The following is a 27049-nucleotide window of genomic DNA, read 5'->3' on the forward strand; positions in this document are numbered from 1 at the left end:
TTCTATTTTCCATGGAATATATAATTGCTATATACTTGTAAGTATGCAAAGTTTATCATAGTGCAGTCTCTTGTGAATTATCTTCATCTTTTGTCCTTTACACTTTGTCATTTCTTTTGGTTGGGATTTGGACTATGGAATTTACATTAAGAAGAGAGACGGGGCTTCCCTGGTGGCACAGTGGTTGAGAGTCCACCTGCCGATGCAGGGGACACGGGTTCGTGCCCCGGTCTGGGAGGATCTCACATGCCGCGGAGCGGCTAGGCCCGTGAGCCATGGCCGCTGAGCCTGCGCGTCCGGAGTCTGTGCTCCACAACGGGAGAGGCCACAACAATGAGAGGCCCGCATACTGAAAAAAAAAAAAAAAAGAAGAGAGACGTGTGAAAGGACAAAAAAATTTAGATTTGGCAATGTCCCTGATCCTGTTATATTAATGTGAGTAACATGAACTACATTTTCTAGAATGTGTTGCCTTATGATCCCATGTGAGAAGTCACCAAAGCCTAACTTACATGAAACTTGGAATGCAGAGATGAAGTATGATTTAGTCAGGTTTTGAAGTCACCTGTATGGAAGGAGACAGAAGCATAGGGCCTTTGTAGACACTTGCTTCCAGCCCGTTTTCCACATTATTTTCCCTATCAGTCAAGTATATCCTCAAAACCACCGTAGACTGCTTGACTTCCACTTGATCTGAGCTGTAGGCTTCTACAGTTGTCCCCAAATTCAACATTAAAGATCCAATACAGTTTGGATTTTCCTGCAAGCTCTCATGTGTCCACCTTGTAAGAAATTTAGACTGTCATGGTTAAGAATATTCTCTGAAGCACTGAGTGCCCTGTTCTCTAGATCTTATTTGTATAAGGTCTAATTTGTAAGCACCTTGTTCTGTTTATACTGCTCCTGACTATGTGCTCCCCATTCCACTATGACAGTTACAGTGGTACAGTCCAAAAGAACTACATGAGAGTTTGTTCCTCTACTGCACTGTGCAGTGACTGCTCTGATGCAGTCCTTCTGTGTAGCATCAGCACCTTCCTCATATCCAGCAGGTTCTGTGTGTTTCCTGTTATTCATAGCTGAGTGTAATCCCTAATATGTCTTCAGTCATGTTTTATTGTATTTAATTTAAAGTGTGGGGCTTCCCTGGTGGCACAGTGGTTGGGAGTCTGCCTGCTGATGCAGGGGACGCGGGTTCGTGCCCTGGTCCATGGGGATCCCATGTACCACGGGGTGGCTGGGCCCGTGGGCCATGGCTGCTGGGCCTGCGCATCCGGAGCCTGTGTTCTGTGGCGGGAGAGGCCACAACAGTGAGAGGCCTGCATACTGAAAAAAAAAAAAAAAAAAAAAAGTGTACATTTTCATGTCAGGACTCAGCCCACCCACCAGCAGTGTTGCCAGTCATCTCCACAATTTAAAATCTCATGGGTGCAAATTAGACACTGATGTCAAGGAGAAAGTGTTCAGTTAAGAAGGTGGAACCACCATGGGAGGAATCAATGAGGTCTAGGGGAGTATGATTCCACAACTGGAGAAATTATAAAAATATCTAGCAAAATCGATTTTATTTTTTATTTATTTATTTAATTTATTTACTTTTGGCTGTGTTGGGTCTTGGTTGCTGCACACGGGCTTTCCCTAGTTGCGGCAAGTGGGGCTACTCTTGGTTGAGGTGCACAGGCTTCTCGTTGTGGTGGCTTCTCTTGTGGAGCACGGGCTCTAGGCGCACGGGCTTCAGTAGTTGTGGCACGCAGGTTCAGTAGTTATGGCTCACGGGCTCTAGAGCGCAGGCTCAGTAGTTGTGGTGCACAGGCTTAGTTGCTCCGCAGCATGTGGGATCTTCTCAGACCAGGGCTTGAACCCATGTCCCCTGCATTGGCAGGGGATTCGTAACCACTGCCCCACCAGGGAAGCCCCCAAAATAGACTTTAAAGCAAAAAATATATAATTAGAGATAATGAGGAAAATTATATCATGCCTAAGGAGTCAAAGTTTATAGTTTGCATCTAAAATAGTACATAGAAATGTTTCTATTTGCCATTAATGCCTATGTTAACAAGAGATCGCAAATCAATAACCTAACCTTTTACCTTCTTGACCTGAAACAAATAGACTACAAGATACTACTCTAGCCAAGGTGAGTTTATTCAGGATCAGCGGAGCACTGCAACTCGTGGTCTGCAACATGGTGAGTCACATTGCAGGTTCCTGCACAGCAAGGGAAGGTGAACACTTGTGTAGAGCAGAAAAGAAAGTTGGAAGGGCTGTAATAAACAGAGCATCAGTGACTTTTCATTGGCTGAGTCCTTGCCAGGAAAGAAGAGGTATCTTTCTTCTTTCCTGTTGGGGTCTACTGTCATTGCAGGATGTGAGAGCTCCCCCTTGTGGTCTTCCCACTCTATTTGAGGTTTCTGTGTATTCATTTTTTCCATTTTCCCCTTTTGATGAAAATCTTTCTCTGAAAGCATCGTTGATCAAGAGTCAGGTTTTCTATATAGTTTCAGCAGCTTTTTTCCCTCAATGTCAGGGTTTCCTGGGTTTAGTATCTCATGTCAAAGGGAAAGTGACCAGATACTAAGGTCACATTTGAGTAACAAGAAAGGGTAAGAGAGAGAACCTTCAGGCACTTTTTATCTAGTCCATATGTTATTAAGATAATAAGCATTGGCTATCATCTGAAGAGTTATGTCATCATCAAGGGTTTGGCAACAAACTTCCAGCAGACTTGGTCCTGATATCTTGGGAAAGCTGTCTCATCAAATCTTGTCTGCTTCAATTCTGGGAGATCTTTACTTGCAGGTCACCAGATGATGTGCAGCTCCAGTCAGGGTTTGATGTTTTCTTTAGGTGTGTCATAGATGTGTCACGTGAATCCAAGAGTCCATTCCTTGGAATCTGATGGCACAAGGGTTGGTCAGCAGTACTTGATAGGGGTATTTCCAATGAGCTTGAAGAGAGTTCTTCTGGAGGTGTATTTTTGAATAAATGAAATCTCCAGGTTGCAAGATGTGATACTTAAAGGTCTTTGTTTCCCAAGGGTACACTGTGAAAAGACTCTTCTACCAAAACATGATTACTTTTCATAGAAAAAATTAGGCCTTTGCAATGTTGGAGCATCTCCCCTTTTATGAGTTGTGGGTCAAAAGAAGCAGTAGGTCAAGTGCGTTGGGTGTTCTGTGACTGTCTCAAAGGGTGAGAGTTTATGAGTTCCAAAAGGGGTGGGTCTGAGATTTAGAAGAACTAACGGCAGTGCGTTTGGTCAAGGTATTTGTAGGACCTCAACAAATTCTGCCAATTGAGTCTTAATACCATTAGTGTGTTTGACTAAACCAGACGATTGAAGGTGGTAAGCACAGTGACAGTGTTGCCTGTCAAACAGCAGAGACTTGTCAAAGCACCTAACCAGTAAAGTGGGTTCTTCAATCACTGTGAAATTTGAGGAGTTCCCCTGGTAGGGATAATCTTTTCCAAAAGGATTTTAGCCACAGTAGAGGCAGTAGCATGTCTGTAAGGGAAGGCTTCAGTCCAGTATGAAAACATAACAGACAATGTCTTAAACATATTTATATCCATTAGACAGGAAGTTGCATGAAATCTATTTGCTGGCCTCAAATGGTTCATTAGGCAGTTTTATTTATTTTTATTTTTTAATAAATTTATTTATTTATTTATTTTTGGCTGCATTGGGTCTTCGTTGCTGCACGTGGGCTTTCTCTAGTTGTGGTGAGCCGGGGCTACTATTCATTGCAGTGCACGGGCTTCTCATTGCAGTGGCTTCTCTTGTTGCGGAGCACGGGCTCTAGGCACGTGGGCTTCAGTAGTTGTGGCACTCGGGCTCAGTACTTGTGGCTCGTGGGCTCTAGAGCACAGGCTCAGTAGTTGTGGCAAATGGGCTTAGTTGCTCCGCAGCATGTGGAATCTTCCCGGACCAGGGCTTGAACCCGTGTCCCCTGCATTGGCAGGTGAATTCTTAACCACTACGCCACCAGGGAAATCCCTATTATGCAATTTTAAATGTTTATTGGCGAAACAGACAGGCTTCACTGGGCTATGCTTTGGACAAGTGGGACAAGTGAGGTAGGCACTTTTTGTGGACTTGTTAATGCTTCCCCACCAATGTTGAGTGATGAAGGATATCATTTGGTCAGTTGACCAATGGTTTAATGCATGGATAGTGGTAAGGAGTGGGAATTTTAGAATCTCTGGTAGGAATGGATTGGTATTTGGTCCAAACAAGAGCTTTCTCTTTTTATCAAACCAAAAGTTGTTGAATTTCCAATCTTGTTTTTCCTTTTCTGAGACCAATTGTTGGGCTTGTCTAGCCAGTTTTTCTAAATTATTTGGGCAAATATCCCTTTGGTCTATGACAGACATTTGGCTGCTCTAGATCCCTTTAAGGGCAGCATTCCTTGCAGAAATATCAGCAAGGTGATTTTCCCTAGCTTCAGAGAGTCAAATTTAAAATGCCTTTGGGGAATTCCCTGGCGTGTTTAGGACTCCACGCTTCCACTGCTGGGGGGCATGGGTTCAATCTCTGTTCAGGGAACTAAGATCCTACAAGCCGTGCATCACAGCCAAGAAAAAAAAAAAACCCTCAGAATCTTAATAGCTAATGTGGAAGGGGAATTATCGCATTCAGTAATTCCTGAACATAGAGGCCATTTTTAACTTTATTTCCATCGGAAGTAAGGAAGACACGTTGCTTCCACAGCATTGCAAAATCACGAGCTACTGTGAAAGTGTATCTATTATCAGTACCAACACTGGCAGTTTTGTCCTTGGCTAATGTACAAGCCTGTGTAAGAGCACGTAATTCATTCAGCCTGTTGGGTCAAAGCAGCCATAGGTAAAGATGCTGCCTCAACAACATCAAAAGGAGTTGTAATAGCATACCCAGCACAGTATTTGTCATTGTCACCTTTTCAATAAGAACCATCAGTGAAGGCTTCCCTGGTGGCGCAGTGGTTGAGAGTCCGCCTGCCGATGCAGGGGAAACGGGTTCATGCCCTGGTCCGGGAAGATCCCACATGCCGCGGAGCGGCTGGGCCGGTGAGCCTTGGCCACTGGGCCTGCACGTCCAGAGCCTGTGCTCCGCAACAGGAGAGGCCACAACAGTGAGAGGCCCGCTTACCGCAAAAAAAAAAAAAAAAAAAGAACCATCAGTGAACCATGAGAAGTCAACATTACCCAATGGAATTTCCTGCACATCATTACAAGTCAGGAGGTGGTCCGTCAGTGTTAAAACAGTTGTGAGTACTTCATCAGTGATGGAAGGGAGAAGAGTAGCAGAGTTAAAAGTTATTACAGTGTAAAAGAGTTATGTGAGGGGCAGTTAACAAGGGACTTCATAGGAGGTGAGGCGGCTGCCTGAGAAATGTTGAGTGTGATGAAAATTTAGGAGAGCTTCAAATGCATGAGGTACAAAAATGGCTAAAGGGGATCCCACAATGATTTTATGCGTGGCCATAACCAAAAGGGCAGTGGCCATAATGGCTCTAAGCTGAGGCAGGGGTGTGTCCCCATGCCACAGGGTCCAGTTGGCTGGCTATAAAACCCTATGCTATGGGTGGGTGGTGGTACATGTTTTTGGGTGAGTTCCCCAAGGGCATTCCATTCCTTTTCATATACCAAAAGGATGAAGGGAATCTGATAATTGGAATGCCAAGGGTAGGTGTGTTCATTAAACACCTCTATTCTTTGCAATTCTTTTCTTTTTTGTTCTTTTTAGCTGTGCCACATGGCATGTGGGATCTTAGTTTCCCAACCAGGGATTGAACCTCTGCCCCCTGCATTGGAAGCACAGAGTCTTAACCACTGGACCGCCAGGGAAGTCCCCATCAAACCCTTCTTTAAGGCCTTGAAAGCTTTGTTGTCCGGTTCTTCCCATAAAATTGGGTCAGGGTTGTTACTGTTGAGTAAAACATACAGAGATTTAGCCATAAGAGAGAAATTTGGAATCCAGTTTTGGCAGTGACCCACTAGCCTGAGAAAACCTCACCATTGGTGCTTACTTTGGGAACCATGAAACTTAGGAAACTATGAAGTCTATCTGGATCTATGTGTCACCCATGTTCTGATATCAGATGCCCTAAATATTGAACCTGGGTTCGGGCAAACTGCAGTTTTTCTTTGGCGACCTTATGTTCCTTTAAGGCTAAAAGCTTTAGGAGGTGGCTGCTATCTTCCTGTGAGGAGGCCTGAGAAGGAGAGCAAAGAGGCAAGTCATTCACATACTGCCTCTAGTGAAGGATTCTCTAAGGGCACTAACTGGAGTGCCACTTGTAATTGAAGAGAGTCTTTAGCCTTTTGTGGCAGGGTACCCATACAAGGTGGCAAACTTGCAAATAACAAAAAAAATGAGCTCAAGTAAAATTTATAAACACGGAATATGTTGCCTCCAGAACATCAAAAGAACCATGTAGATGTTGTAGGTGCTGTGGGGAACGATAGCCGTTTCTTCATGGTGTCAGGGAGGGAGCTGGCCTCAGCTTATCAAATAATTTCCAGAAATTTAACAGAGTTATCAGGGACTCACATTATATGCATGGCCTTGTCCCATCTGCTTTCTGTGAGCTTCTTTTTTCAATATTTGTGTGTCCTTAATGTCCTTAGAGGAGACGTCATTAATATAATGTTCTGCCTGTGTTCTTGGAGAAACCAGCATGCTGTTCAGATCTTGGCTGCAATGATTGTGTGGGAGGGCAAAGCTGTTAATGATCCATGAGGATAACCCAGTGAAGGTGTATCACACATCCCTTCAGCGGTGAAGGCCAAGTGCAGCTGAGAGGCTATTGAACTAGGCACTGAACACAACAGACTTAGCCGAATCTGTGATATCAGAATATTTATCAATTGCTTATTAGATGGAGTCGGTAATTTCTATAATGTTGGAGACTAGGAATAGGGTTCTGTTTGGTACGACCACAGCCTTGAGGTTGCCTTAATTCACTGTAAGGTGTCATTCTTTCCTGGTTTAATGGGATAAACTGGGCTGTTAGAAGGAGGATGGAGAATAATTTAACCCTTCACTAACTAGGTTTTATATACAGTTTTCAGTCCATCAAGGCCCTGTGTAATTTATGTTGGGCCATATTAACTAACTTATTTGGGGAGTAAGGTCTGTGAGGTCCAATTTTTCTTCTTTTTTTGTTTTGGCCGTGCCACGCAGCATGCAGAACTTCCCCACCCAGGGATCCAACCCATGCACTGGAAGTGCAGAGTCTTAACCACTGGAGCACTAGGGAAATCCAAGGCAATTTTTAAGTGGCAAAAACTTTAATTTTAATCTATGAATCATTGGTTCAGAGCTTCCCAGCTCGTTATGGGATATTTTAGGACAATGGGTGTTGTGACCATGGAGAATTTAGGCACAACCGTGGTTCTGATGGTTAAGGAGAAACATTGTCCTATTTGTCCTCTATATTCATTAGTGCTCCTAAGATTATCAGAGGTATCTTGCTTAAATTTAGTGAGAACTCAGGTAGATCTGTACTTTGAGACCTAGTATTTATTAACTGCTTGAAGGTATCTGAATTAGTACTTTATATCAGAGAGCAAAATTAATTCTGAACCTATGTTGTAGAGGCCCAAAAGCTAAGCAATGTACTTTCATCTGTTTTGTTGTATAAATTATTTTAGTATATTTTGGATTTCCAGTTGCATCAAATTGTGGACCTTTGTTTTAGTATTGTATCTATTATTTCCTTCCTCCTGATCTACTCTGTTTCGTGTCCTTCTTCACTGGATATACTTTGGGGAAGGGGTGTCTCTCTACCCTTGTATTTATAATATTTTTTCCTCTCAAGAGCCTCAAAACAGTGCCATCAAGGTTAGGAGTCTTCCCCATGACAACTGGTTGCATTATAGGGTTTAAGGAACCCAGGCTTAAGTCAGTTTTGAATTAATCCCTTGGCTGTGCCACAAGGATGCCATGGGTGTGCAGCAACAGAAGTCTTTAAGGGTCCTGGTGAGCCTTCTGGTATTAGGAATGTGAGCTCAGCCTGCAACCTAGTGGCTGCCTTTCCCCCTCTCCTCTTTTCTTTTCTTTCTTTTTTTTATTTTTTTATTTTTATTTTTGGCTGCGTTGGGTCTTCGTTGCTGTGCGTGGGCTTTCTCCAGTTGCGGTGAGAGGGGGCTGCTCTTCCTTGCAGTGCACGGGCTTCTCATTGCAGTGGCTTCTCTTGTTGTGGAGCATGGGCTCTAGGTGCGTGGGCTTCAGTACTTGTGGCACACAGGCTCAGTAGTTGTGGCTCACGGGCTCTAAGAAGCAGGCTCAATAGTTTTGTTGCACGGGCTTAGTTGCTCCGTCGCACGTGAGATCTTCCCGGACCAAGGCTCGAACCCATGTCCCCTGTGTTGGCAGGTGGATTCTTAACCACTGTGCCACCAGGGAAGCCCTCCTTTTCTTCTTAAGTGACTGCTTTTTCAGGACTACCCCCTCACACAATGAGGCTACCTCTTTCACAGGGTGTAGTCCCTTTCTCCCAACCCCATCCCCATGGCATTTTGGGGTCAACCCAGCCTCTGTCACAGTTTCTCTATAACACACAGATAAATCCTGGCACAGACATCAACCCGGGACTACTTTAAGGAGAGCCCCAATCCCACACCCCTGCTCCCAAAGGCTTAGAAATTCTTGAAACTTTCAATTCTGGTCAGCCAACCATAGAACAGAGGCCTGGTGGGGTCAACAGTGCAAGGGCAGCACAGCTCACGGCACAAGCTCCCCAGCGCCCAGCAGCCCACAGCGCTGGCAACCATCAGGCAGCAGAGCAGGTGAGCAAGAGAAGACAGACCCACAGGTGGCGGTCATGTGTGGATATGCTGCTCACGATGACAGTTATTATTGTCACCTGCAGAGATGTGGTTTCCTTGTTGAGGCTGATGCCAAAGTGCCCCCCCCCCCCACACACACCAAGAAGGTAGGAAAAAGCTTCTGACTCAGGTCTTGGGGGAGGAGGGAGGGCTCCTCTCAAGCAGCTCTGAAATGGCTTCAGAAAGCAAGGTGAGGAGCCTGGCCTGGGTGTTCATTGTGGTTGGGCATGGGGCTAGGGCGAGAGTCCCTGCGCACTGGCAGGGCTTATGGTTGGAATCTCTTGCCTGCTCTAGAGGAGAGACCACCCAGGCTTCCTCTTCAGCTTGTCCAAGTAGGGGCACAAGGGGAAGAGGGTGGGGTAAGCCTTAAGGGGTGAGCAGTCAAACATCTAAAAATGTGGAGTCTTGACTGCTCACTGCACGGACAAACCTGGGTAAGATAAATATGCATTCGCAATTGCTTGGTTTAAAAGAAACACAGGATGCTCAAGAAATTTTCAAAACTGTATTTCGCGGTGACAGGAGGAAGAGCACTGGAGGGGACCAGGATATGTGGGTTAAGGTCTTAAGTTAGACTTTACTATCTTACAGATTTAATTAAACTCTGTATGTAAAACAGAAATTTATATAGACTATATTTTACTATTTACTAATCTTTTTCTTTTAAAGGTTTTTTTTTTTGTTTTTTTAATTTGGCTTCATTGGGTCTTTGTTGCTGCGCATGGGCTTTCTCTAGTTGTGGCGAGCAGGGGCTACTCTTCGTTGCGTTGCGCGGGCTTCTCATTGCGGTGGCTTTTCTTGTTGCGGAGCATGGGCTCTAGGTGCATGGGCTTCAGTAGTTGTGGCACGTGGGCTCAGTAGTTGTGGCTCGCGGGCTCTAGAGTGCAGGCTCAGTAGTTGTGGCGCACAGGCTTAGTTGCTCCGTGGCATATGGGATCTTCCCGGACCAGGGCTGGAACCCATGTCCCCTGCATTGGCGGGCGGACTCTTAACCACTGCGCCACCAGGGAAGCCCCCGTGACTTTCTTAACGTATACAAGTTACACTCTGAGTGCAGCTACACTGGATGCAAAACTCCAACATTTTTCTACAAGAAGGCCCAAGGGAACTACAGCTAAAACCTCAGAAGGGGCACCTCCTCCCTTTCCATTCCTCTCTCACCCCCTAGCCCCCATCCCCGCAAGTGCATGTGCATCCCCAGTTTCCAGGGCTCTGTAGCTTCTCTCAGCCTAAAGGCTCCTTCCAGGGTGGGTGTGAGCAGGTAGGACACCTGCAGGGAGAGGCTCCCTGGGAGGAACCAACTAGGCCTTCAAGCAGTTCCCTTCGCATGCTCAAGGGGGCCTTAGCTTGAAGTCACTGGCTTCAGGGCCTCTACTCCCACTGGAGTTGCTAGGACCACCACTGCTATTTTAAATACACAAACCAAGTGAACAATCCAGCAAATTCACTCAAACCCAGTGTTTATGTGGAAAAGAGAAAAGAAAATTATAGGAATTTTGCTAGCTCAACAGGAAAACCCACAAGTATCTGTTGAATATTACATTCCATAAAAAGAAAAAAGTTAATTATTATTTCCATGGCAAAAAAAATTGTTTTGAATATAATCATACTTGAACACTTCTGGAGTGCAAGTCTAAGCCCTGGAAATCGATTTGAACTCACCTGAAATAAAAGAACACACCTCATGACTATTACTGCACACGATCTGGAAATGAAAAACAATTTTTAATACATAGAGTATTATATTGGAATATTTTTATTTCTTTCTGATATTTATCTCTTTATTGTATCTTAGATATAATTTCATACTGTGCTTCAAGTTTTATTGATTAAATAAAATGTATTAATTGAACACAGACTAACATCAAGTGAATACATCTTTTAAAGGTATTCCTTTGGGTTTCAGTAAAGGTCATCTGCACAACTGTATCTCATCATGCACTTTCCTATGAGTAGAGTGATATCTGTGCAAGTCCAATATGATTTCCTGGTTGAAACACCAAAAATAACTATGGATGTTTAGAGGGCAATTATCCAAGGAATAATTGAGGTGAGCTGCAGACAGAGGGTATCATTTTGAGTAATATCTGAATGTGGTGGCAAAGGAGGTATATTTCCTCAGAGCAGGAAATATTCTATGCCTTCTTTTTTTTTTTTTTAACTTTATTCTATAAATTTATTTATTTATTTATGGCTGTGTTGGGTCTTCGTTGCTGTGCGCAGGCTTTCTCTAGTTGTGGCGAGGCGGGGGCTACTCTTTGTTGTGGTGTGCGAGCTTCTCACTGCAGTGGCTTCTCTTGTTGCGGAGCACAGGCTCTAGACGCACGGTCTTCAGTATTTGTGGCTCACAGGCTCTAGAGCGCAGGCTCGGTAGTTGTGGCACACGGGCTTAGTTGCTCTGCGGCATGTAGGATCTTCCTGGACCAGAGCTTAAACCCATGTCCCCTGCATTGGCAGGCGGATTCTTAACCACTGCTCCATCAGGGAAGTCCCTATGCCTTCTTACAAGAGGAGCAGCTAGGAGGTTTATGCACAAAGCCCTGAAAGCTCATTTTTTCTGTTTTCAGGGATCATTTCCACGTTTACACTTTCAGCAGATGTTAGGGAAGATGGGGTAAAAGGTGACAGTTTGGGTTTCATTAAACAGCAAAATAAGTCCAAACTTGCTCCCCTCTTTTTTTTCAGTACTAATTTATGCTTTCTTAGCAGTGTTGACATGTGACTTTACAATTATTAGTATCTCGTTTGATCTCCTGTCCCCATCATTCCTGCCACATACAAATGAAGAAAGTTAAGCATTGGGTCTTACCTCAATTCCCATAGCTGATAACAGTGGAATCTCTCAGTTTTGAAGGCATAATGTGTGCCACTCTTCTGGGCAATGTCAAAAATTGCAAACTCAGAAGGACACTATAAGGTTTGTATAATTACGTACTTTTACAAATGCAGAATCAGAGTTTCCAGCAGGGAACATAAGACAACATGGTGTTACATATATATGACATTGTGGAAGAGACAAAGGTATAAGAAGCTAAAACAGATCAGTGATTAAGGGTAGGGAGTGTTCACTACAACCAGGCACCACTAGAGTGTTCCTTTGAGATGATGAAGTATACTCTATCTTGATGGTAGTATAACTATACATTTGTAAAATTTCACAACTACACTCCAAATAGTATGTGTATATACTAAAAAGTAATAGAAAGCAACAAAGTTGCTTTCACATGCTAGGAGAATGTTAAACTTTCCCAAACCTTGATTTTTACACGTGTAACCCTTCTTTCCACCTTCTGTGATCCTTCATAAGAAGAAATGGAAGGACTAGAATGGAGGAATGTCATGGGTCACAACAGGACTTTCTTGGTACCAAGTCTGACTTAGGAAAGAGGTACCTTCTAGGGCTACACCTGCTCTCGTTGCCATTCACATAACTGGTGAGAAAGTGATAGGGCTCTTGGAGTCCACTTTTGTGTTGACTCCAAGTTTTTTGGGTCATATCTTGGCAATGCTGTGGTCTGACACAAAGGTGCATGTCACAGACCTCCCCAATGGGATACAGCTGGGTGTGTCCTAATCTAATCCTTGCACATCAACATCACGTGTTCCCAGAGAAGGTCTTGAGACCATTTCCAACTTATAAATTTCCCATCTCTAGTGTACTCTGTGACCGCTTGTTAGGAAACATGTTTAAATCAAACACTATCCCACTCTGGAAATTTTCTGTTGTGACCTCAGGTAACTGTGAGATGAAGCAGTGATGGAACCCAGAACCCATGTCATGAGTGCGAGGCTCAGGCCCCTCAGACATTTATTACCCGCTGTCTCATAAAGGTCAGCTGTGTACCAACAAGCACAGTTTCACAATACTTTCAAAACCACCAATAATGTCGAAAAGAGACACCCTGCCTTGTCCTAGCTATAGAGTCCCTCTGACAGACCCCACTGTTACCAAATCATCCTCCTTTTGTTCTAAAACCCTGCACGCTATGATTTCGGTGGCACATGTGCCTACCACCGGGAGGTCCCTCACCTCGGCAACCGCTTCCAGAGTTTGGCGCTCCCCTAACGAGGCTGGTGACAACTCTTTCCTGGTGCTGGAAAATCTCTGCAGATCTCCTGCCCCGTGGCCTGTGGGAAATGGTGATCTCAGCCAGACCCTCCGCCGCTAGGGCCCCTTTGCTTCCCAAAACTCTAGAATGCAACGCGCGACACCGTCTCCAAATAAGACGCGCGAAACGCCCGGGGTCCCTGAAGTGCGCAGGCGCAGGAGGTGGTGTCTCCTCCTTAATCGGAGGACAAGCTCCAGGTTTCTCAAGAGGCAGAAATGGGCGGAACCATGTCCCCACCTGCTCTTGCAACAGCTTTCAGTGCTTTCCAGGGTCCCAGAAAGTACTCTTTCTGTGGCTGGGAAACCTGGGGTCCGAGGTCTGGAGGCCGCCTCTCTCCCCGTCAGTGGAAGTCCAAGTAGGGGACAGCGATCAAGGGCTCGGTGTGGACAGCCTGTGAGGCGGACTGGAGCGACCTCAGTGCGCAGGTGAGACCTGGGGGGTGATGGATACCATAAGGAGGAGACCTCCCAGAGGACATGGAGGCCAAGTGAGGACACAGAAACCTTTGTCGCCCTCACTGAGCTTCCAATGGGAAAATAAAGTGAGGAAGGGTCACATCGTGAGGGGTGCTTTTCTGAAAGTGATTATAGCAGCGTGAGTGGTTGGAACAGGATAACTCCTGGCGTTGCAGACCCTGACCCTCACCTCTTCACGCTCCTGAGAATTTTTTCTTATATAAAATGGCGTAGGACTTCCCTGGTGGCACAGTGGTTAAGAATCCACCTGCCAACGCAGGGGACACGGGTTCCAGCCCTGGTCTGTGAAGATCCCACATGCCACAGAGCAAGTAAGCCCCTGCCCCACAACTACTGAGCCTGCGCTCTAGAGCCTGCGAGCCACAACTACTGAAGCCCGTGCGCCTAGAGTCCGTGATCCGCAACAAGAGAAGCCACTGCAGTGAGAAACCCGCGCACTGCAACAAAGAGTAACCCCTGCTCGCCACAACTAGAGAAAGCCCGCGAGCAGCAATGAAGACCCAACGCAGCCAAAATTAAATAAATAAAAATTAAAAAAAATTTTAAAAAGCTAAAAAAAGTAAAGTGTAGTATATTACACTTTGTAATGTAGTATATTACCTGTAAAATGTAGTGTATTACCTGTACATAGCATAGGTAGTATGTAGCATAGCATTATATGTAATTAGCTTATACTATATGAAAATAGAATATATTATATATAATTAGCATATACATAATTACTTTACAGTGTATAGTATTGTACTTTTACAGAATAATACAGTTGACCCTCGCAAAACATGAGTTTGAACTGCGAGGGTCCACTTACATGCGGATTTTTTCAACATATATAGAGTCGGTCCTCTCTAGTCCTGTGTTTAGCGTTGGAGAATTTAGCCAAACTCATACTGAAATTTCCATTGGACGTTGGATGAATCTGTGGATGCAGAACCTGGGCATATAGAGGGCCTACTATGGGACTTGAGCAACGGTGGATTGTGGTATAGTCAGTGTCTCCTGGAACCAATCCCCCCTGGTTACCTAGGGGTGACTGTATTACAGTCTTATCAGTCTGTAGTATAGTATAATTTCCATGTCTGTCCACAAAAGCAATCAAATAAGTCACTCACATCCTCCCGTGAGAACACAGGGCACCTCACCCTCTTGACAGTGCAAAGTCTGCCTCCCTCACCCAGGTTGTTCTCTGGGTTCCTGAGTGCAACTGAGGTGTCAGTATGTGTTTCAGAAATTTGAACTAATTTACCAGCCTGAGGATTGCAATGAAGCACTGAAGTTTGATTTTTAGTAAGTGCAGAGATACGTGACCTTTGTGTTTGTGTGATTATGAGGCAAGATCATCCCAGAGTGCTTTATCCCGAAGAGATGCCCTTGGATAAGGAGTTGTTGTTGATGACAAATTGAAATTATAATGGAGTAATCACAATTCAGGCATACTAAAACGGAGTCAGATGGCCACTGCGGATTTAATCTCAGACATCTCTTTACCAGTGAGAACTTGAACTTTCTTTGAACTGAACCAGACCCAGGGACCACCAGCCATATCCAGAACAACACCTGCCAGCTACAACCTTATTGTCTCAAGGTCTCCCCTGGTAACTATGCAACCATTTCACATCCCAAACCAATCCTTGCATAACAAGTACCCTCACTTTCTGTCAGCTCCAATTATAATTCTTGACAAACAATTTATATAACTGACCGTAGCTTTGCAGCTTTTTACCTTTATAAACCACCCCTATTCTGTAGTCTGGCAAAACACAATTCAAGTGCTTCTTGAATCCGTGTCTCCGGGGCTGCAGTCCTAACAAACCCCAAATAAACAGTTTTTAATTTCAATCAGATCTCCACTTAGAAAAATTTGGTTAACATTGTTCTTGGTACCAAGCACCTACACCATGATAATAGCCTAAAAGTCTGTAAAAATGTGCTGATGAGGTCAACTGTTGCCCAGGGCATCCTCTAGCATGATTGCCTGGAGATTAACTAATCCTGCTGCCCATTGGGTGCCATTGCAGACTAGGAGTGGCCTGGTTAGGGATTGTAGCAGCAACTCTCCAGTGTTCTTGCTCACATGTGCTGGTAGCACACCACCATTGATAGGAAAACATGTACAGGATTTATTTTATTTATCTATTTATTTATTTAGGATTTTTTTTCTCTATCTATCTATTTATTTATTTCTTGCTTGCTTGCTTGCTTGTGGAGCTGCTTGGCTTGAGGGATCTTAGTTCCCTGACCAGAGATTGAACCCAGGCCCTTGACAGTGAAAGCACAGAGTCCTAACCACTGGACCACCAGGGAACTTCCAGGATTTATTTTAAATGAACAAGAAAGCAAGCATATTTCAAAATGTAAACCACATTGCCTTTGCATTTCAAGAGGAAGAAACAAAAATATATATAATTTAAATAATTTAAAAGAAACAATTTAAGCTTCTTTTTACGTAAGTGCTGAAAAGACTTATAAGCAACAACTCACATCATTATCTACAGGAGCATGGGGAATTTAGTCGCCAATGGTAGAAGACATGCCAGGAGTGAGTCTTCAGGCATACGTCTATGTCTCAGGCTGAGGTTTTGAAAGTTGATATACAAAATAAACAACTCATGCTAAACAAAAAAAGTACCCATATTTTATTTTTAATACTTTATAGTCAAATGACTAATTTATTATTTTATTTTTATTTTTGGTAGTCATGAATTACCTGCTTAATTAAACATTTAAAAATTAAATGTAGGGACTTCCCTGGTGGCGCAGTGGCTAAGAATCTGCCTGCCAATGCAGGGGACACAGATTCAATCCCTGGTCCGGGTAGATCCCACATGCCTCGGAGCAACTAAGCCCACGCGCTGCAACTACTGAAGCCTGCGCACCTAGAGCCCATGCTCCGCAACAAGAGAAGCCACCGCAATGAGAAACCCGCGCACTGCAATGAAGAGTAGCCCCCGCTCGCCGCAACTAGAGAGAAAGCCCACGTGCAGCAACAAAGACCCAATACAGCCAAAAGATGAATAAATTAAAAAATTAAAATTAAAAAAATAATAATTAAGTGTAAAAAGTCATACATAATAAACATTTCAAAGTGTGGAGAAAGTTAACCATTCTTCAGTACCCTCAGTCCTACTCAGTAGAGGTAACCATGATGGAAACATATATATATATATAACTGCAAATTGGAAATTTTCTTTTCCCTGACCAGTGATGGAACGCAGGACCTTGGCAGTGAAAACATGGAGTCCTAAACACTGGACCGCCAGGAATTCCCAGCAAATTGGAAATTTTTAACATAGCTACATCATTCTGCAGCACATATAGATCAGTGCTTATAGATTTACCCCATGCTTTCATTTTTCTTTTTCAGATTCTCTTCCATTCTGGCTTATTACAAGATATTGAATATAGTTCCCTGTGCTATACAGTGGGACCTTCTTGTTTATCTATTTTATATATAGTAAAAAAAAAAAAAAAGTAAATTTTATAATATGTGTATATTACCACAATTAAATATAAAGTTTTTAAGGCAAGAGAGTGAAAGCACAGCCCACAGTATGGAAGAAAACTTTGCATATCATATATCTGATAGGGGACTTATATAGAAAAATATAAAGATTATTACTTAATAATAAAAGTCAAATAACTCAGTTTAAAAATGGCAAAGGATCTGCATACATATTTGTCCAAAAAAGATATACAAATGACCAGGAGCTATGAAAAAATGCTGCATATCATTAGTCATCAAAGAAATGCAAATCAAAACACTAATGAGGGACTTCCCTGGCTGTCCAGCAGTTAAGACTCTGCACTTCCACTGCAGGGAGCATGTTTAATCCCTGGTTGGGGAACTAAGATCCCACATGCTGCGTGGTATGGCCAAAAAAAAAAAAAAAAGGAAAAAAAAACCACTAATGAAATATCACTACATAGCCACTAGGATGGCTAGAATCAAAAAGCTAGAATCATAACAACTGTTGTTGAGGATATATGGAGAAACTGGAACCCTCATAACTGAGTGGTGCAAATAAAAATTGGTGCAGTCACTTTGGAAAACATTCTGGCTGTTCCTCAAATATTAAACCTAGAATTACCATATAATCCATCAATTTCTCTCTACCTATATGCCCAAGTGAAATAACAACACATGTTCAAACAAAAACTTGTACATGAATTTTTTTAACATGTTTATTGGAGTATAATTGCTTTACAATGTTGTGTTATTTTCTGCTGTATAACAAAGTGAATCGGCTATACGTATACATATATCCACATATCCCCTCCTTCTTGCGTCTCCCATGAATTTTATTTATTTTTTTAAAAATAAGTTTATTTATTTATTTTTGGCTGTGTTGGGTCTTCATTGCTGTGCACGGACTTTCTCCAGTTGTGGTGAGCGGGGGGCTACTCTTCTTTGCGGTGTGCAGGCTTCTCATTGCAGTGGCTTCTCTTGTGTAGCATGGGCTGTAGGCACACAGGCTTCAGTAGTTGTGGCTCATGGGCTCTAGAGTGCAGACTCAGTAGTTGTGGCGCACGGGCTTAGTTGCTCTGTGGCATGTGGGATCTTCCTGGACCAGGGCTGGAACCCGTGTCCCCTGCATTGGCAGGCGGATTCTTAACCACTGCACCACCAGGGAAGTCCCTGTACATGAATTGTATAGCAGCATTATTCATAGTAGCCAAAGATAGAAAAATTCCAAATGTACATTAATGGATGAATAGATAAATGCAATGTGTTTTATTCATCCAGTGGAATATTTTTTGGCCGTAAACACAAATGAAGTGTTGATACATGCTACAACGTGGGAGTACCTTGAAAAAATCATGCTAAGTGAGTGAGGTCAATCACAAAGACCATATATTATATAATTCCATTCATTTGAAAGCCTTGAGTAGGGAAATCTATATAGATACAAAGATTAGTGGTTGTCTAGGCATGGGGACTGGAGGAAGAAATTGGGAGTGAAAGCTAAAGAGCAGAGGAGTTTTTTTTAAAATCTTTTTATTATCTTGTTTTTAATAACAAGGTGTTGGAGCTACAAGATTATATTTTGTCAACATAGGAATATTTTGTGCATCATTGAGAGTAAAGCATTCAACTCTCTGTGTAAAGTCTGTGGGCACCACAGATGTTAGCAGGTGAATTTTTAATGGTTTTTTGTTTTGTTTTGTTTGTTTGCTGAACAACTCCACACAAAAAATGAGTGCCTCATTAACATTTATTGTTTCTGCAAGGTCAAAAGGAGAGCAGTCAACTCTAATTATAGCTATTGTGGACTAGAAGTAATGTGTTACCAAGAACTAGTGTTCTCAATTATATTTTCATAGTTTTATTGAAAATTTAAAAAATACACATATCTCCAAAAGTATCAGATTTATAAAAATTTGAATGCAACCTTTAAAGAAAGATTCATTCATTTTAAAGAAAAGGTTTCATTCATTTTTTTAAAAAATGAGAATACTTTTGTTTGTCATCAAAATGATTTTACTGTGATTATTGTTCATGTTACTATTGAATTAGATTAAAATATTTTGTAGTAGATTTCAGGGAATTCATTCTTTCTCATGAGAGTTTTTTGTGTGTCAGGAACTGGAAATCCACTTTTTAAATGTTTGGGAAATATGTGGTTTAGTGTAGTTACGTATAGGGGTCTCTTAGAGAATTCCTTAGAGATCCAAGAAGATAAACAACCAATGATTATAAGGACAAGAACTAAAAGATCTCTAGAGATGAGTTAATCCTATACTCTTCTTTACTCTTTCCTCTCCTTTTCCTCATTCCCATCAATTCCTTTTTCCTTTTCTTTCATATTGTCTTATCTCTTTTCTTGTCTTCCTCCCGCCTCTCCTTCTTCACAGAGGTTTTTTTTTTAATTAATTTATTTATTTTTGGCTGTGTTGGGTCTTCATTGCTGTACACGGACTTTCTCTAGTTGTGGTGAGTGGGGGCTACTCTTCGTTGCAGTGCGCAGGCTTCTCATTGCGGTGGCTTCTCTTGTTGGGAAGCACAGGCTGTAGGCGCGTTGGCTTCAGTAGTTGTGGCTCGTGGGCTCTAGAGCGTAGGTTCAGTAGTTGTGGCGCACAGGCTTAGTTGCTCCGCAGCATGTGGGATCTTCCTGGACCAGGGCTCGAACCTGTGTCCCCTGCATTGGCAGATGGATTCTTAACCACTGTGCCACCAGGGAAACCCTCTCTCTCCTTCTTAACTTCTATAATTCATACAAATGCAATCTCTTAACCCCAATCTGAATTCCCATAGCTTCATTTTGCACATGACACATAGTAGCTCCAGTCTGCATTCAGTTAACGCTTTGTTGCACACTTGTCACTATTCAAGGGTTTAGTATAAATCAATGAAGCAAGAATAGATTCCTTTATTCATGCATCTTATATTCCAATGAAGAGAGACAGGCAATAAACAATAAACAATGAAGAATAAATTACACACTACATAAGGAAATCGTGAGCATTATGAAAAATACTAGAGAAGACTAGGGTGAATCAGAAATGGGTTTGGCAGTGAGTTGCAATTTTAAGTCAAGTGATCAGGGAAATTATATCTGATTGTCAACTTTTTTTGTGTGTCCCTTGAGCCCAGTTTCCAGAGTGAAAATGTGATTGATTTAACTCAGGTTACTATAAATTTCCATTTTACACTCAGTTGAGTAGTTTATGTGGCATTTTCTAAGTAGTCATGCTCTTCTATAAATCTGTGATTATGATTTATTTACCATAAAAATACTAAACCAGAAATGTCCTAATAAAAGTATTCTTTTGGTGAGGACTCTTCTCTATCAAAGGTTATTAGTCTATTTACCAAGAGCTCAGTTTTCAGTATATTTACAAGGAGATTACACTTGGTCACCTGCATTCTTTTTTCCCCAGAGACCCTTCCTGTATATAAATCACTGGATAGATAGCTGTTTAATTTGTTCCCACTAGGGAATAGGAGAAGAGGAGTTTCTTTTTAAGGTGAGGAAAATGTTCAGAAATTGGCTGTAGTGGTGATTATTGAATCTACCTGTGAATATACTGATGCTATGAACAAGGGCTCATGTGCCCACAGCACAGAAAGCTCTGAGAGTGGGTGTTTGCAGCAAAGTAAGGGTTTATTTGCAGGGTTCCAAGCAAGGGAGTGGGAGGCAAGTCTCAGATCCACTCCAGCTTGGTCTTTGAGTTAAGGGTTTTTTTAAGGGGAAGAATAAAGAGGCTGGGATTAATCATCATCTCGTGACACTTCTGTGACATTTCTTAATGATAGCTTCAGGAGTCAGGATGTCTCTCCTTTATGATTCCCAGCCCAGGTGGTCCATGGCTTGGAGGTCTGTTAGCTTATCTTGCCCTGGAGAAACAACCTCTGTTTGTACGTTAATGATGATATCTGTAATAACAATTTTAGTACGTTAACGATGTTATCTACAACAGCAATTTGACTCTAGTTGATTAGGTCAGAGGGGACAAGAAAGGGAATAAAGTTTTGGATAAAGAGATTAATCATAAACTCAGTAAGGGAACTTTGTTTTAGGGGAATTCGGTTTCACTGAAAACCAGTGAGTTTTAGACATTAAGGGGTCCATTGTATAGTATGTGTGTTGTATCTCAATAAAGCATTCAAATAAGTGGATAAATGCATTCAGGTTTTGCAATGCCAGCAATTCAGGCTCTTAGACATCTAAGAGTTTCCAGGTTATTTAACACATCCATCACCTCAAATTGTTATCGTGTGTGTGTGTGTGTGTGTGTGTGTGTGTGTGTGTGTTGAGAACTCTTAAGATCCACTCTCTTAGCAAATTTCATTTATACAATACAGTATAAGTATCTCAAATCACCGTATTGTCATCCTCAAATTAGACCATTTTATTAGTCAGTTATACCTCAAAGTAGAGCTTGGAGGGGTAAAAAGACTTCCCAGGTGCATCTCACATTTATATTACGGTTTGTTATTGTTGTTTTTGTTATTTTAGTGAAAATAGGAATTCAGTTGCCTTAGGGATCTTATAGCTTTTTACATTTCAAAATTCTCTAGGGACACAAGCTAACACTGATCTAAAATAAATTTCCTTCTAGTGTAAAATGTGAATCTAATGAAAGCTGGTAGTTTAATGACACATCTCACACCGTCTGCTTAGAGAAGAGGCCCTTCCCCCAGCTAGGACTGTGGGGTTCAAACTCCCCACTAGAGCCAAACGCTCTGGGATTCTTCTCAAATGAGTGGGGGGTGGGGAAGAGATGGGTAGAAGTCTCAAGGCTGTCAAATTTCAAAGATTAAAACGGAGCCTGAGGGCTTCGCTCGTGGCGCAGTGGTTGACAGTCCACCTGCCGGTGCAGAGGACACGGTTTCGTGCCCCGGTCCGGGAGAATCCCACATGCCGCGGAGCGGCTGGGACCGTGAGCCATGGCCGAGCCTGCGCGTCCGGAGCCTGTGCGCTGCAACGGGAGAGGCCATAACAGTGAGAGGCCCGCGTACCGCAAAAAAAAAAAAAAAAAAAAAAAAAACGGAGCCTGACTCTTTATTACAGATAGTGATGTCACACTGAAGTGGCTACGTTTCTAAACAAAGGTCACAGTTCCAATTACACCAAGCCTTCTTGTTGCAGTTTGTCCTGGTCTGGGCGCCCTCTTGTCTATACTTGCTTCATCTTCAAACTGAATGAGGAATTCCCTGTGCACACCTGTGACCTCGCGTTCCGACCAAGCTGCGGGAAGACTACAGAGTCAGCCTTACGACAGGAATAAGCTCTGTTTAAATTCAAATATTCCCGCGGGGACAGGTCACCCACCATCGGCTGAAGCCTGTTCGCCTGATCCAAGCGTCCTCCCGCCCCGCTATCACTCAGGCACGAGGGGGCGAGGCCTTGGGAACTGCCCAATCAGGGAGGTCGCTGGGGCCTGTGGGTGGGGTGACGCCCCTCAACGGAAGGGCTGTAGCTAATCGCTCTGGCTTTGCTCCGGATGCTTATCTTCCCCTAGTGGTCTTCTTCCTCTGCCGCAGGTTGTGTTGTGCTGTGATCTATACGGGTCGTGGGAGTCGTAGGAAGGATTCGGGGAGACCCAGGAAACCTAGAAATGGTGAGTGTGCTTCCCTGGATGTGGAGACGGAGAGGAGGGGCTGGTGGGAACCGGCCGGAAGCGGCCGTGGCGGGACCCGGGCCTCCCCGCGGTCAACTTCGGAGTCCGCTGGCCCGAGTCCACCCGGGGCGCCGCTCGGACCTCAGTCCGCTCCGGCTCGCAGCGTGGGGGCGGGGCGGGGCCGGCAGCCGGGACCCCGGGCGTCCTGTCCCGTCCCTTGGTGCGCGGCGACGTCGGCCCTGACCCCGGAGCCTGTCTGCGCAGCTCTGCGCCCGCAGCCCCGCGTCTCCCCCAGGTTGTGCGGTGACCGCGGGAGGGTCGTTAGACTCGGGGTCAGGGCTATATGCGTGGGAGGAGCTGTGGTGTGTGAGGTCCCCATTCCCTCCTTTCTCCCCAGCGCGACACGTTTTCTCTTGAGTTTTTCAGATTTGATGGGAGCGGGGTCTCAAATCCACAGCCCTGTTTTACCAGCGTAGCTCTTCCTAGGGTTGGCGATAAATCCCTAAATTTACAAATCCCTTTCATATTCCCAAACGCCAGTTTCCTCTCTCTGATTCACAACATATTCTACTGTTTGTCCGCCGTGCTACATTTCAAATAGCCTCAATATTTTAATTGTTTATCCTTCTTAAGTAGAGCCACGGATGGGCTGATTTTGAAAGCTTTATTTTTTTGTGTGTATTTTACATGAAAGGAAAGCCGAGAATGACCGCCTGGAACTATGTTGTATGAAATCCTTGTGCCTCTCGTCACAGGATCTTTCCTGGGCCCAGACATCCTACGGAAAATCCTTTGGTTGGAGGTTCCTTTTTGAAACTTTCCTGGGTGATCTGTTCTGTCAGCCTTGCCCCTCCCTGCTTTTGTTGACCTGAGAAGATTTATTGCTTTATTTAAGTGTTCGTTTTCAGTAGGGGTAAATACATTTTTATTTAATCAATAGGCTCGAAAGATAGCATAAAACATTTCCAAAGAGGCAAAAAAAAGTGGTGAATTTCAGGGGTGAAAAGAAAGGTTCCAGTATTGCATTTCTCTTAAGATACTGGTTTCACTCCCTCTTACCCTGACTGTAGTTGTTTCAGAGGGCTGTTCATTACTTTTGGATGATTTCAAATGAAATTCCAGGGTTTAGACTTGCAAACCAGAAGTGTTCAAGTATGATTAATTAATTACAAGTCTTGCCATGAAATAATAATTAACTGACATCTTCTTTGCTGAAAGGAATATATATTTGGGATTTTCTGGTTGAACTAGTAAAGTACGTTCCAGTTTTCTTTCCTCCTTTCTACATAAACACTGAGTCTGAGTGAATTTGCTGGATTGGTCAGTGTGTTTGTGTCATTAAAATGTAATAGTGGTGCCAAGTAACTCCAGTGTTGAATATGGCCTGTGGTGGGTGAGCCAAACCAAGGCCCTCTCTGAGCGTGCACAGAGAGGTAGAAGCGAAGGCCAATTGGTTCTTCCTGGGGAACCTCTCCTTGTAGGTTTTCTCACCTGCTCACACCCACTACAGAAGGAGCCTTTATGCTGAGAGAAGGTGCAGAGCCCTGGAAAGATGGGGGTTCAAGTGCACCTGGGTAGGTGGAGGAGACACGGTGATTTCTTTCTGCAGTTGTAATAGTGGTTTCTTCAGGTGCAGATGTATGCCTAAGTGTTGCATCCATAATGTTGGCGCATTCAGTGTAATTTGTGCACAGGAAAGTCTATGGAGGTTGGTGTTCTGTCTCCTTGACAAAGGGTTTATGAATTTGGGAGTTCATTTGGGTCGGAACCTGCTGAGAAATTCCTCACTTGTGAGAATGGAAGCCTGGGAGAGGAAGGGCTCGCACGTGGCCAGGCAAGAGAAGAGTATGTGCAGCTGCCAGAGTTTATTTTGGGTCCCTACCCTTCTTCACCAGGGACTGACTCACTTCTAGGGGTTCTATCTCAGTTGGGAGTGTCTGCACCACAATTTTAAGAATGTATTTAACTTTCTGAATGTGGATTTTCGTTTTGAACGGTAGGGAAGCAGTGTGCTTATCTCAGCTGATTCAAATATTTGCTTTTCTTTCCTTTGGATTCCTTTATCTCTTGAATATTGTGGTCCTGTAATTCTTTTCCTTAGTAGTTCCCACATAACCCCTCTGCATCCACACAGTTTGCACTGTTTTATACATCTTGTATTACCACAGTACATTTATAACAATTACTGAACCAATAGTGATGCACTAAAGTCCACAGTTTTTGTTATCAATGACTCTTTGTGTTATAGGATCTATGGGTTTTGGTAAATGTTTATTGAAACGTATCCATCATTTCTCTGTCCTGTAGAGTAGTATCAGTTCCCTCAAAGTCCCTTATGCTTCATCTATTCATTCATCTCTCCCTTCAACCCCCAAATCCTTCAGAACCAAAGATCTTTTTCTGGCTCATAATAATGTCTTTTCCGGAATGTCCAATACTTGGAATCTTGTGTTGCCTTGTCAGATTGGCTTCTTTCACTTAGCAATGTACTTTTAAGATTCCTTCATGTGTTTTCATGGCTTGATACCTCATTTCATTTTTTCACTGAACAATATTTCATCTTATTACAGTGGGAATGACACTGATTGTTTAGCCATTCGACTCTTGAAGGACATCATGCTTAACTCTAACTCTTGCCCATTATGAATAAAACACCTAGAAACATTCATGTGTAGGCTTGGTAGAGTCTAATTTAGGTCTCTACCAAGGAATGTGATTGCTGGATCTTACTATATGTATAAGAGTATATTAAGTATCGATGGAAAATTCTTATCTTCCAATGTAGGCATACCAAATTTCATTCCCACCACCAAGGAATGAGGATTACCAGCAGCTTCACATCTTCACTAATATCTGGTGTTCTGAGTGTTTTGAATTTAGCCATTTGATAAGTGTGTAGTGACATATCATTGTTGTTTTTTTTATAATTTCCCAAAGACATTTGTTGAGCATGTTTTCATATTGCTTATTTCCCATCTGTATATCTTGTTTGGTGTGGTGTCTATTCAGATCTTTTTCCCACTTTTAATTGAGTTGTTTGTCTTCTTACTGTTGAGTTTTAAGAATTATATATATATATATATATATATATATATATATATATATTTTGTTTGGGGTTTTTTAAAAAATTATTTATTTATTTGGTTGCACTGGGTCTTAGTTGCAGCTCATGGGCTCCTTAGTTGTGGCACATGGGCTTCTTAGTTGTGGCTCCAGGACTTCTTAGTTGTGGCTCCAGGGCTCCTTAGTTGCGGTACACGGGCTCCTTAGTTGTGGCATGTGAACTCTTAATTATGGCATGCATTTGGAATCTAGTGCCCTGACCAGGGATCAAACTCGGGCCCCCTGCATTGGGAGCACAGAGTCTTATCCACTGCACCACCAGGGAAGTCCCCAAGAATTCTATGTATATTCTGGATACCAGTCATTTATCAGATATGTGTGTTACAAAGACATTCTCCTAGTCTGTGACTTGTCTTTTCATTCTCTTAACACTTTCCCAGCACAGGAATTTTCCTTTTAATAAAGTGAGACTTATCATTTTTTCCCTTCATGGTTTGTTTGTTTGTTTTTGGTGTTGTATCTAAGTATGATGTTAGCTGCAGGTGTCCTGTAGATATTTTTCTCAAGGACAGAGAGTTCCCTTCTATTATTAGTTTGTTACCATAAATGGATGTTGAATTGTATCAAATCTTTTTATGTTCATTTCCCCCTTCTTTCATTTCTGATATTATTTCTGTTTTGCCTTCTCTTCTCCGTTATCTTGACTAGACGTCAGTCAATTTTATTATAATTAATATTTTCTGCGGACCAGCTTTTGGTTTTGAAAAGTAGAAGAGTAGTTTTTTCTTTCAAAAATTTAAATATTTCACTCTGCTCTCTTCCTGCTTGCATGGTTTCTGAAAAGAAGTCTGATTTAATTCTAATCGTTTTTCTCTATAAGTAAGGTGGGTTTCCCCTCTGGCTTTTTTTCACTATATTCTCTTTCTCTTTGATTTTTCTCTAGTTAGAATATGATATACTTGGTATGCATTTTTTTTTTTTTTTTTTTTTTTTTTGCGGTACGCGGGCCTCTCACTGTTGTGGCCTCTCCCCTTGCGGAGCACAGGCTCTGGACGCGCAGACTCCGGACGTGCAGGCTCAGAGGCCATGGCTCACAGGCCTAGCCGCTCCACAGCATGTGGGATCTTCCTGGACCGGGGCACGAACCCGTGTCCACTGCATCGGCAGGCGGACTCTCAACCACTGCACCACTAGGGAAGCCTTGGTATGCATTTTTGACGTTTAGTGTTCTTTAAGCTTTTTGGATCTACAGCATGCCATTTATGATTAATTTTAGGAAAATCTCAATAATTATTACTTCATTTTTTCTGTTCCTTTCTGTGTATCTTTTTTTTTTTTCAGATATTCCCATTTTGTGTATTTTAAACCTGTCATTGTACAGTTCATGGATATTGTGTTCTATTTTGTTTGTTTTGTTTTTGTTTTTTTGGCTTTGTGTTAGCCTCTGGTGAAATATATTGTTTTCAGTACAGGCCTTGTTAAGAACAGAGTATTTGGTATTTTTTATTATTATTACTTTTTTTGATG

The 27049-nt window shown here is 42.8% G+C and overlaps 1 protein-coding gene across 1 annotated transcript in view; it reads left to right on the forward strand.

Annotated features, from left to right (window-relative positions):
- Window positions 1–2146: 2146 nt before the first annotated feature.
- Window positions 2147–27049, forward strand: part of LOC307183228 (uncharacterized protein) — a 32482-nt gene continuing 7579 nt past the window's right edge. The window contains exon 1 of the mRNA XM_079915446.1: window positions 2147–2188. Coding sequence (XP_079771572.1) covers window positions 2186–2188 — 3 coding nt within the window. The 5' untranslated portion in view covers window positions 2147–2185. The remainder of the gene's footprint in view (window positions 2189–27049) is intronic.

This window comes from Stenella coeruleoalba (assembly GCF_951394435.1).
Source record: "Stenella coeruleoalba genome assembly, chromosome: 3".
In the NCBI taxonomy this organism is placed as follows: Eukaryota; Metazoa; Chordata; class Mammalia; order Artiodactyla; family Delphinidae; genus Stenella; species Stenella coeruleoalba.